Source organism: Fringilla coelebs, assembly GCF_963513975.1.
Source record: "Fringilla coelebs genome assembly, chromosome: 20".
NCBI lineage: Eukaryota > Metazoa > Chordata > Aves > Passeriformes > Fringillidae > Fringilla > Fringilla coelebs.
This window is the reverse complement of record NC_140046.1, coordinates 7877191-7889647: the sequence shown is the minus strand read 5'-3', so window position 1 is coordinate 7889647 and position 12457 is coordinate 7877191. Positions and strand designations below refer to the sequence as shown.

The following is a 12457-nucleotide window of genomic DNA, read 5'->3' as shown; positions in this document are numbered from 1 at the left end:
TTCCCCCATGTACTTAGCCCAGCTGCTGGGGCTCTGTGGGGCTGGGCCAGCTGCACATTCAATATTGCTGTAGTGAGAAGGGTCAAGGACTTCATATTCCACATAAAAATCGTCTTGATCCATAACCAAAGGCTGGCACTTGTGCTGAAGGACTTTCTAAAGCTGCAAAAGAAATGCTGTGTCTTTTTGGTGGTGCAGAAATGCTCACTTCTCTGGTTAAGAGCTGGAAAAGCATGAAGTGGCTCTGGTGTAGTAAAACAATACTCACACTGTCACCTGTCACTGATCTCTTAAAAAACATCTCTTGTAGTAGAAGTCAGAGGCTGGGAACTGAGGAAATTTAGAATCTGTAGAAAGTATGTATTTGTCAAAGAGACTATTCCAGCACTGAAGTAACTTGCTGAAGGGTTCATCAGCCCTGTTTCCAGGTGGAAGCTGTGTGCTTGGCTCACAGAGAAGCTGCAGGTGGGCTAGGAGTTCCAGGCCCAGTGTTGAAGTTCTGGGTGAGTTTGGGAAGGGCTTGGACTGAGCAACAGCTCTTTCTGTCCTCACACACACTCCTGCTCAGCTGGAGGACTGCAAGGATGTTTGCAGAGCTCTGGGCTCTCCTGCAGCTCACTCTCATCCCTTTCCTTCTGAGACTGGTTTCCATGGGCCATTCTAGGTCAGCTGTGGTTTTAGAGGTGAGTTTGTGAGTGAGTAGGTGCTGGCAGAGATGGGTGCTTACCTGTGAGAACCTGGACTGGAAGCTGTGGGATGCTGTGGAAAATGTCTGTATTTGTCATTGGCCATTCCTGCCACTGTCCCTCACAAACAGCTGTTTTAAGAGGAAAAAAATTATAATAGTGAATTTTGTACCTTTCTTTGACCCAGGGAGAGGTTTGCAGCTCTTTAACTGATGTGCTCTTGTAATTCAGGTGGTGTGCTGCTCACAAGGACACTGTCACCTGAAGGCTGTGCCACACCCTGTGTCCTGCTCACATTTGCAGCTAGGAGGCTGTAGCTGCCCAGGTGCAGGACTGCCCTGGCAGGCTTGAGGCTGTCACAGAGGACAAGATATTATCTCCTGGAGTCTGCCTGCTTATCCTGTCTTGCCTCAGGGATTGCACTGCATGCCTGCTGAGATCCCTTGGTGAGGAGCATCCTCAGCAGGGAAATCTGGGGTGGGTTAGGCAGGGATGTGAGCTGGAACTGGGGGAGAGGCAATGTGAGACAAGTGCAGTCTTGGATATCACTGAATTATGCAGGCAAAGCTAAGAGGCAGATGAGGGAGATTCAACAGCCAGGAACATTAAGTGAAGAGACAGATTCCTGAAATAGCAGCTCTAGCTGCTGCAAGGCAGTGGCTCTCGTGCTTACATAAGCTAACTTGACCTTATTTGTTCCCAAATTGTTTAAGCATGCTTATAAAACATACATCACAGCCATGAGGGATCCATGTTTGCCTCTCCTCAGTCAGTGAGGCAGGTCTGGATGTCCCTCCAGGTACTTTGGAGTTGAATTCTTTGTGTGAGAGCCCTGCTTGTGTTGGTGCTCTTGGCTGGTGCTGCTGGGTCACCTGGACAGAAAGTGTTGTCCACAGCCCTGCACTGCAAAGATGAGGAAGCAGAAAAACTCCTCTGGCACACTTTTGGCCTCCCAAATCCTATCTGGTTACTTTACACAAAGCAGAATCTTGCTAGAGTTGTTCAAGTCTGTTAAAACTGGAGCTCTGCATGGCTCAGTTGTGTTCATGGTATAAAGAAACAGAGTTCATGTTGTAAGTGACAGAGCTCACCTGGGATGCTGGAAGGTTTGACAGAAGCATCTTCCTCTTGGAGAGCTTTGTTCTTTATCAGTTGGTCTCCAAGTGCTTTACAAAGGAAGTTCAAAGCAGTGAGTTGTTGATGTAATGGAGAAAGTATTTTGCAGAAACCCGAGACATAATGGATTTGGTTTGGTGGAGCTGCTCATCCTGTTTTACAGGTGACACTCCTTGGCTGGCAGCTGAGCCAAGAATCCAACTGGGCTCTCCTGAGACATGTCAGAGACCCTTTTAGTGCATGGACAACCTGACCATCTCAGCTTCAGGACATCCCTGTGTGTTGGGCAGCCCTCTCTGTGCCAGCTCACCTGTGCTGGCTGAGGCTGCCCTCAGTAACAGATGGAATGGTTGGAGAGCCTGAGATGCAGCTCCCCAGCCCATACTGGAGGCTCTCACCCAGTTCTGGTGAGGCATCCCTGGGTTTGCTGCTAGGCCCCACACACTCTTTTTTACTCTATCCAGCATCTCTCCATTTGATCTTTCAGCTCTCCCAGTTGTCACTGGAGGCACGTTTTGCTGTTTGTTTCCCTTGTTAGATATATTTATGTTTTCTTTCTGTTTGTTACAAAATTGCTGTCTTGGCTTTGGAGTGGCCTGTACCAATTTTTCAGTAACTCACTGACAGATTCAGGCCAGGGAGTTCCAGCTTCTGAATACATAATTTCATTATCTTTTTTTGTCATCCCTTTCCTATGGACCAGCTTGCCCTCCTGAACTAAGGTGTTCTGTGTAACTCCCAGCTTATGCTGAAACTCCCAGTTATGATGTGAAAGTCAAAAGGAGTGGGAATAATCCAGAAAATACATGTTTTGATGGCTGAGAGCTTCAAAACAGAACAGCCCTCAGAAAACTGTTGTTAAAACTGCTTTCTCTGGCTTGAACAGAGTGATTTCCTGAGGGTTTCCTTTGTCTTTCTTCTGCAATAAGTACATTATAAGAAGAGAAAAACTGCTGCTGATTTTCCCTGTGCTTGTTTTGTCAGACTCATAAGGACTGGGCAGAGCAGACAGGGTTCCAGACCCAGATGGGATCAAGGCACCTGCACTGTGAAAGCACTGACAGAATCCAGTACCTGGGTTCAGGGCAAGACCAAAGCACTCCCAGTCACCAGTTCTGGACAATTCAGATAATTCATAATAATTATTCCAATGAGATGCATTTGATGGCTTGGACTGGGCAGGCATGGATGAGGACAGATGGGGAATGCCATGGCCTGGGAAGGGATGGCATTGATAACCCCAGAGCTCTTTACCATAGCATGTGGAAATTCCTGTGTGCTCCCTGAAGAGCATTGTTGTACAGCATTCCAGGGTTTTGTTAATATGGTGTTGTTCAGCAAGGGATTTAAAATAACTGTCTGGGGCTACTGAGAATGTGTAGGGGAGAGAGGGACACAATATCTGCCCTTCCAGTGTAGACATGCCCTTAATTTCTGAAGGGCATCACATTTGATTATCAGTGTCTTAATTTGTAGTGAGATAAATTATTAAAGTGGCTTCATCAAATCTCTGAAAAAGCCATCCTTCATTTTTTTTCCTTGAAGATTGCCTGAACCTTTATCTGTCCATCTTTATAAATTCTTAATTCATTGCCCTTTCTCAGCCTCTTAGCTTGTAAAATGAGGCCAGTGCTGATTTAACTGATAGCTTTCAGAATACTGGATGTCTCTGTGGAGAATTCCTTTCCCTCTGTTTCCTCAGCTGTCCTGTGTGCTGCATTTTCATATGGCCTTTGGAAAAAAAAAATCAAGATCATTAAACTTGGAAAAGTATTGACATCTTCTGTGAGGGTGACTTCTGGATTTTTTGTCTCTTCCCTCTAAAAACTGCCAAAATAAACATCACCAAAAATGTCTTTATTTACACCCTTCAGCATCTGGGTCTGCTTAGTCCCCTGCCTTCTCTTCAAGCAGAGACTTGGTGGTTTCCCCCCTTTGGGAGCATTTCTTCATGACTTGTTTGTGTTAGAGATGCAAGGAGCTCAGTTTTGAACATTTATACTTTCAGTCTTCAGAAACTTAGTGAGAGAAAAGGGATGGAGGAGGGGCTGTCAGTGCTTCTCTTCTGCCTTTGTGTGCCTGTTACCCAGTGTCCATGGGCTTGGAAATGGATGTGGCTGTGGACAGATGGAAACTGGAGTGAAGAGACAGCCTGCTCTCCCTCCTCTCTTCTTTGTCTTCCATGGTTTAGCCCTGAGTTCTGGTTTGGGATCTGTTGTACAGTGATTCTTATCATGGGAGGAAGTGTTTGGGGCTGGCTTGTCTGGGTTTGGGAAGCTCAGAGTGGATTCCTGGCTCTGTCATGGTTTGTGTGGCAGCATCTCTGTGAACGGGGGGATGATGCTGGATTGCCTCTCTGCTCTCAGGAGAAGCACAAGCAGAGTAACAGGTGAGGGGATACTGAGCATCCAGCATTCTGCAGGGGACAGCAACAGCAGCTGGAGCACACAGAGCACTGCAGGCTTGCAGCTGGGGCTCAGTTCATGCTCAGCCTCTCAGTAACACAGGAAGGCTCTGCCCTTCCTGAGCCTCACCTGTCTGGAGACATGGGAAATCATCTTGTGCCTTGGCTCAGGTGCTGGACACGGCCTGTAGGACCCCAAATGAGCTTGCTGGGCCCCTCTGGGTGTGATTCCACCCCAGGGACATGAGCCACACCACAGCACAATCCCAGGCTGTGCCAGTGCTCTGGGATCCTGCTGCAGTGCGGGGCTGGGGCACAGCTGGGAGCTCTGTAGGGTGGAGCCTTGCTGAGCTCTGCTGCTGGAGGAGAGGCTTCACCTGAGGAGCCCCAGGCTGTGCAGTGGGGTGGGGTGCTGCAGGGTGTGTCTGCAGGAGGATTGGTGTCCAGCCATGGATGCACACTCTGATCCATCAGCTCCTGCTCTGCTGTGGGGGAGAAGGGCACAGGTGGAGGTAGCACAGCAGGAATGCAGGCTGGCTGCAGCTCCCAGTGATGGATCTGTCAGGCTGATCCCATGGAGGGGAAGAGCTGCTTGTTTCAGCAATGGACTAGGCTGAAGGACCTACTGGGAATGCATAAATATTGTATTTGCTGGGAATGTTCCAACAAAGGCAGGAATGATGCATCTGACTCCATGTTCTCAGAAGGCTCATTTATTACTTTCTAATACTATCATATTTTAAAGAATACTATACTAACTATATTAAAGAATACAGAAAAGATTCTTTAGTTTCTTTAGTATTCTTACTATTCTATTCTATTCTTACTCAATGCTAAAAAGCTATTAATGAAAACTTGTGACTCTCTCCAGAGTCCTGACACAGCTTGGCCCTGATTGGCCACAGAGTGAAAACAACTCCCAGCAGAATGCAATGGAACAATCTCCAAACACATTCCACATGAGCACAACACAGGAGAACCAAATGAGATAAGAATTGTTTTCCTTTTCTCTGAGGCCTCTCAGCTTCCCAGGGAAAACATCCTGGGAGAAGGGATTTTTTTCAGAGAATGCCACACATAAATATGAAATGCTATTCAAACTCCCAGCTGGGAACTGAGCTTGTCTCTGGTGGCAGAGCACTCTGTGGCACTTGGAGTTCTGCTGTGTGCCCTTCCCAGGGAGGTGGCAGAATCACCATCTCTGGATGTGTTTAAAAAAGCCTGGCCGTGGCACTTGGTGCTGTGGTCTGGTTGAGTTGTCAGGGCATGGGTTGGACTGGATGATCTCAGAGGTCTCTTCCAACCTCATCATTCTGTGAGTCTGTGCTGTGTGATGGGTTTCAGGGCAGTTTTGGACTTAGAGCTGTGTGGGTATAACTGCCTGCCAGCTCTCTGTCCTACCTGTGTGACTGAATTACTGCAGATATTCACCTCCTGTGCTCTCACTAACTTGTTTCACGCTTTGTGAAGATGGGGGAATGCTGTGAAGTGCAGCGTGACACAGAATGAAGGCTGGATCCTGCAGCAGTTGGGCTGTATCCATGTGTGATACAGGAATGAGGGATGTAATAAACCCCACTGATTGTTAAGATGCTGGCAGTGTGCAGTTCTTCTTGTAGAAATCTGAGAAGCAGAGAGCTTTGGATCCAGGAGTGCCCTCCTCCAGAAACAGCCAGAGGCTTTTGGAAGCAGCTTGTCTGACTTAACAAGACAGAACCATCTCTGCCAGCTGCATCCACACAGGGTGAGGCAGGAGCTCTGCTCTGTTGCTGTGCTGCCTTGAGCTGAGATGGGAGTTCCAGCTGTGAAAATTGCCTCCATAGTTTTTCCTTTTGGAAAATGACCTGCCCAGATCTGCTGACAGCTCAGATGTGCAGACATGATGAACCATCACAGGTATTGCTGAGCTGGAACTGGAGCTGAGGGATCCTGTGAAATGGGACTGGCTGCTCCTGAAGCAGCAGAGTAAGAAAAGCAGAAAATGGGAGAAAAGCAACATAAATCAGCAATTGATGCCAGTGTAGCTGTTGGGTATAAATCACAAGGTCTCTCTGCTTTTAGTCTTGTGTAATTGGGCTGTGTGACCCTTGGGTTGCTAGTGCTTTCAGAGGCCAGGGAGTTGGATACCTGTGGAGCAGCACATGGCAGAGAATCACAGAACAGTGGTTAGACAAGTTCTTCTGGGTTTTCCTTTCACTGACCTGCAGCATAGCTGGAAGCAAACCCTGGCTTTGTGCCTCAGTCTTGCTATGTAAAACACATCTTTACCAGCCTTGTGCAAGTGTTTGTGATCTGATCAGTGTTCAGGGCTCTCCCAAGGGCGATCCAGAGGACTGAAATACAACTTCTCTTTTAAAGGCATGTTTGCCATCTGTTACATAATAGCTTTTGCTTTGATTTTATGGTTGGATGGTGTACATTCCCCAAATAAAATCAGGCTAGGCCTGTAAAATGATTGACCTCTGCAATTGGGGTGGCAGAGCTGATTTCATCTTCAGGGACCTGAGTGAGGGAGCAGAACACTGCATGCAGACAATGGTTGGTGTCCTATGTAGGAAGTTTTATAATTAATTGAGATTAAATCATATAAATTCTTGGGAAAGCTGCTTTTGACTTCTGGACCCAGTTCCCATTGAAGGGGCTTTGGATTTCATTCCCTGGGATCCATTTCCTCAGGGTTTCCAGCACTCCCAGCCCAGAGTCAGCTTCTTTTACATAACCAGAGTGAGCATGTTTGTGTTGGTGTCTCAAGCTAACACAAATAACACAAATCCCATGGAAGCAAACAATGCAGATAACACAAATCCCATGGAAGCAAATGCTCCATTCTGTGCACTCCCTGCTGCTGGAGGAGGAGAATGAAGCAATGCCAAATCAGAGGTAGCATCTCATGGAATGCCAATGGGAGCTGCTCTGAGTGCTGAGATCAAGATAATGAGACTCTGGGCTGAGCAGGAATTGGGCCCAGATCTTTAGGGAGGCTTGACTGTCTCTGCCTACCACATACAGAGCTGCTGGTGGTTTTGTGCTTTAGTAGCAGGTTTGTTTTACACCCTTTGTAGCAGAAGGGAAGGGGAGGAGGCACGTGTTGAGAAACATAAAACTTTATCTGAATCCAGCTTCCTTAAAGCCAATCCTTCTGGGCTAGACAAAATTGTACAGTCTGCAGGGATGAATTACCTGCTGCTTCTTTGGCTTCTCCACTCACCCTCCTTGTTCCTTCCTGGTCTTGGAGACCTGTTTTAAAGTGATCCATTTCAGCAGGGAGCTCTTTGTTTGCAGAGCATCTAAATTGTACCAGTTTGCTTCTGGCTATTTATACTGGTGGAAGTGTGGTTGTGTTCCAGATTCATGCAAAACCCTGCTTTAAATATAGATGTTTAGTCACTAGACTAGTGATGTTTTCCATCTCCAGCTGGGCCAGCCACTCTTTTCTTTCCACAGGTCTGCATGAATTTTCTTGGGTACCCCCCACTGGATGCATGTCCCAGTTTCCCCAGCACCTGAAAACTTGTATACTGCTGAAAATCAGCCCCTCAGGTGTTGTTTCAGAGCTACAGAACTTTTCTGTTGACTTCAGTAGGATTTATTTCAAACCCTTCAAAGCACCAGGGCAGCAAGAACAGACAGAGCCAAGCCAGCATGATTTAAATGCTCTTGTCCACATCACTCATGTACAGTGAAGAGAGAGTGCAATTTATTTTTAACACCTTTTTAATTCTAAAGTGTTTGTATATTGAAAGGATGAAATGACAGTTGACTTCACTTTGGCTCCATCTCACAGCACTGCCCTGATTCTTCCTGTCCCAAGGAGCTGACAATCCATGCTGATTTTCTCACACTGTGAACTTGTGCACAACTTAGCAAAATAAGGATCTCAACCTAATAGTCTCTCTGAAAGGTGATCTAACCACAAGGAAGACCATTAGCCTGGCAATATTTTGTTCTTCAAATTACAAAGAAAAAAATGTTTAAAGAAAGTGTTAATGTAAATCAGCCTTTTTTGTTTATTATTATTATTTTATTATTAGTAGTGAGCCTAATAAACTGAATGTGCCTGACCCATGGGGTGTTACATCCTACATATAAAGATTTATTCTTTTTTCCAATCACATCCCCTATATTTGTCTCTCTTTTTACCTGGGAGACTTCAGAGCTGTGGAATTGTGTGACCTTGTAGGCTAATGACAGCTCTGGAATAGAGTTGCAGTGCATCTGTCCATATCAGGAGGGAGTAATTAACAAGTTATTGATAGTCAGATGAAGTTGCAGCTTGAATTCCAGCCAGCAGAATGGCTTTCTAATACATGGCTTGAGTGGACCATCCTGAACAGGACATAACTGTATCTTTATTATTTTAAAAAGATACTCCCAGGGTGGGGAGCCTGTACAGATATAATAATTCTGCTTGAAGGCTGCTGGTTTTGCAGACAGGTTACCTTGTCTCCCCACTTTCTATGCTGAAAGTGTTCCCTGCACTCTTGCTGGCCATCATTATTTTTTCTGTTGTGAGTGTCATTCCTGAAAGAATTTGTTTTGGGCAATAAATGTCCTACATCTCTCAGTGTCTGCAAGGATTTTTTATTCTATTTGCCAACTTGATGCTGATGTAGATGGAGAAGAGTTTGCTGAGTCCTTAAATTGTTTCCCATGTGATTGGGAATGAGGATCTGTGGGAGAACCATGAGACACCACTGCTGGGTGCAGGTTTGGGGCAGGGATGTCTCAGCCTGAGGAGCTGAGGATGCTGAGCAGGGGATGGGCTTTGCCCCTTGGCTGTGCTGAAATGTCCTAATTCCAAGGAAAGGAGAGCTTGGCCACAAGTGCAGCCTTCTCTGGAGGAACAGGCTGTGATGGGACAGGCCACTGTCTGCAGCCACTGTCCTGCAAATCCTGTTTGAGGTCAGTGTGAGGTGTGTGGGCTTTGCTGTGGTGTGTGCCCACACAGAAATGGATGAAGGACCAGCTGCAGGCAGAGGATCAGTGCCCCTGAGCCACTGGGCTGCCTCTTTGATCCAGCTGCCTTTTTATGGCTATTTTCTGCCCTTTTTGTAAATAACTGGCTTTTATTTCACCTATCTTTGGCATGCTTTTCCTCTAAGCCAGACCTTTCAGTGTCTCAGAAACCCTGCAGCACATAGAGAGAGCACAGGGAGATTTTTCCCTCAGTTACTTCAGTGAACCTAAGCCTGACAAGCCCTGTTGCAGGCTGGCACCTGGGATTTCCTGGGCATAAGTTTTCCTAGATTTTTGCAGTAATGCTTTGTGTGTAAATCCCAGCTCCTGGAGCTGAGAAGCTGTGGTCCATCAGGTGTGTCTGTTGTCTGGCAGCTTCTTGGCCTTTCCAGGATGGAGTACAGGATTATTTTACCTCTTCTCCTCCAGGACAGCATCTCCACTTGTGCTTTAGCTTAGGAGCTGTGCACAGCAGCAAGGTTGTGCTTCTGTAATATTGTTTCTTAATTAAACTGGGTATCAGCAGCTTTCACCAAGTGCCTTCCTGAGCTTTTCCAGACTTTGGTGGGGTTTGTGTTCCAGAAGTACTTTGCTGACAGGTGAATCCTGCCATTCATTCCTTGTTTTCTGCTTTCTCCTGTGAAGTGTGATTTGTTTCCCCATCTAATGTCTGTTTCTTCTCAATCTTCTAATTTAATTTGCAGTGTTTGAAAACACTTGGAAAACCCATCATGAAGGCTGAGAAGGAGAAAGTTGCCAAGAGCTTGGAGCTGTTGAACTTCCTCCTTAAAACTGTGAAAGGGCAGGTGAGTGTGTGACCCAGTATGTGACAAATGGCTGTTTTCTGAGGATCTCCTAATGTCACACTTGGATTTTGCCATGTGATTGTTACATCCCACCTCACTTCCTACCAAAAGTACCTCTAGAGGGAATGCCTGGTTGGATCTGAGGGCAGAAAAGCCCTCCTGTCTGAAGGAACAATCCACAGGCTTCATGAGCTGATCTCCAGAGAGAATCTGTGCAGTGTTCAGCAAACACTTGTGGTATCTGCTTGCTTAGCAGCAGAAATACAGCCTGAGGTACAGTGAGGGTGGGTTTTATCCCAGGGGATTGCTCTTTCCTCTCCACTGAACTCCAGAGATCAAGATTCCCAAAAACAGACTTCATAGCTTTAAGAGCAGAGGTGAAGCTTTGTTCTGGGGCTTTGTTGTCCCTAATAAAAAATTACTTTTTTGAGCATGCATAGATTTTCTACAGGTGACAAAATATGTCCCTAATGTGGTCTCATTTACTGGAGGAAAACACCACAGGCAGCAGAATTGCTGAAGCCCAGTTTCCTACTGATAAGCCCAGAGCTCAGACCACAGCCTGTTTCTTTGGGAAGACCTAATGGGAAAATGGGTGGAGCAGAGAGATTATTTCCAAGGCTCTTGTAGGAGCTGAATAGCCTTTGAGACAGCCCTTTCTGCCTGGCTTGACTGAGATTATGCAGTGGGTTACAGAAGAGGGTAACAGGACTTTAAAAGCCAGACTGAACATGCTGCTGCTGGATGGATACCCAGTCATGTGTCTTCTTTTCCCTGCTCCCAGCCATGGACTGGAAAGGAGAGCAGACTGAAGGATCCTCCAGTTCTTTTTATGCCACTACAATTCTCTTAGACTCCTGCCTCTCATGGTGGAAACTCAGGTTTTCAGGCAAACCCAGGAGCTGATGGTGAGGTGTGACTCACCAGACTGAAGTCTTGCAAACAGGCTCAAGGAAGAGCCAGGCAGGATTGGTAATTCCTGCCATAGCCTTCCCTAGGAATGGCCTGTGCCCTGCTGCTGTGAGTGCCCCTCCCCAGCCACCTGCAGATTGCCTCTCCTTGCCTCTTGCAGAAGCTGAGTGTGGAGCTGGCAGAGGTGGAGGAAGTGCTGCTCTCCCTGCAGCAGCTGGAGGACATTGGGAGCTCTCCACGGCTGGACTCTCTCTACTGGAACGTCATGCGCTGGCTCAATCACACGTACGTGGGCTTGGCTCCCTGCATTTCCCCCCTGTCCTGCTGCTCTGCAGGGAGCTGGGGAGAGAAAGGAAGCCAAGGCAGCAACTTCAGGGTGGGGTTTAATGGAGCTCCTTGGTTGGGGGGGCTGAGACCCTCATTAATGCTTGTCTGGAATACCAGGCTCATTGTTCCGTGTGCTTACATCTTGGGATTTGTCCTTGATGGGAAGGGGCTGTAGTAGGGGACTGACATGTCTGATGGGAAGGGGCTGTGCCAGGGGACTGACATGTCTGCTGTCCTGTGCTGCCAGAACACAAGCAAGCCAGGGCCCCAGGCAGGCATCACCCACCTCCCTGGGTGGTACTCATCCTCACAGCCCTCATCCTCACCCTGTGCTTCCTGCACCTTTCTGCTGCTGCTGCCTGTCACATGGCTCACACTGTTCCCTGGCTGTAAATTAAGTTGCTGTTGGTTTTTGGCATTCTCTCTGCAGGAAGCCCAAGAAGGAGAAGACAGCCACTAAGCCCAGCCAGGGAGCGGAGCCGCTGAAGCGGAAGAAGAAAGGATTCCTGCCAGAGACCAAGAAACGCAAGAATCGCAAGAAGGGCGTGCAGGAGAACGGGGTGGAAGCAGGGGAGGATGGAGAACCAGCCCCAGAGGAACAGCCCCTGGGAACACAAACCCCCAAGAACAAGAAAGGCCTCGTGCCTGCTGGCAGCAAAAAGCACCCAGACAGGGTGGGCAGGGAGAACGGGGTGGCAAAGGCGGGCGGTGGGGACCTCCCCACTGCTGATGGAGGAGAGGCTGTGGCTGACAAGAAGAAGAAGAAAAGGAAGAGGAAAAACAGAAAAAGAAAAGGTGCTGCTGGTGATGAAGCTGAGCAGGTTCCAGCAAAGAAAACCAAGGGGAATGTTGTCCAGGAGACCCAGCAGAAGCAAGATAAAGCCAAGAAGAAAAGAAAAGTGAAACGAGCTCCAGTGCTGCAGGAGTAAACTCCATGGACTCGGCCAGGCCTGGCATGGCTAGCATGGCTCAGTAGACTGCTGAATTATCTTTAATATCTATAGTTTTTATACTCTCCATGACTTTTAAATAAACCTCCCATCGTGCTGAGCTCTAAAGCTGTGGGTCTGGCTTGTGTGAAGGCTTCAGCCTAGAGCACAGAGATCTTCAGGAGGTTACATACCCTCCAGGCTGTGGGCACTCTCTTCTCTGGCAGTGCCAGAGAACCCTGTCTCCATGATTTCCCAAGGCAGAAGCAAGAGTGGTTTGGATTCCTTGGGGAGTTGAGGTGGGTGTGCTGGCAGTGCTGA

The 12457-nt window shown here is 47.5% G+C and overlaps 1 protein-coding gene across 1 annotated transcript in view; it reads left to right on the top strand.

Annotated features, from left to right (window-relative positions):
* Positions 1 to 12241, top strand: part of MYBBP1A (MYB binding protein 1a) — a gene marked incomplete at its 5' end in the record, with an annotated part of 52447 nt that extends 40206 nt beyond the window's left edge. Inside the window, 3 exons of the mRNA XM_084218853.1 lie at positions 9867 to 9968; positions 11041 to 11165; positions 11638 to 12241. Of these exons, the coding sequence (XP_084074979.1) occupies positions 9867 to 9968; positions 11041 to 11165; positions 11638 to 12136 (726 nt within the window). The 3' untranslated portion in view covers positions 12137 to 12241. The remainder of the gene's footprint in view (positions 1 to 9866; positions 9969 to 11040; positions 11166 to 11637) is intronic.
* Between the last annotated feature and the right edge of the window lie 216 nt (positions 12242 to 12457).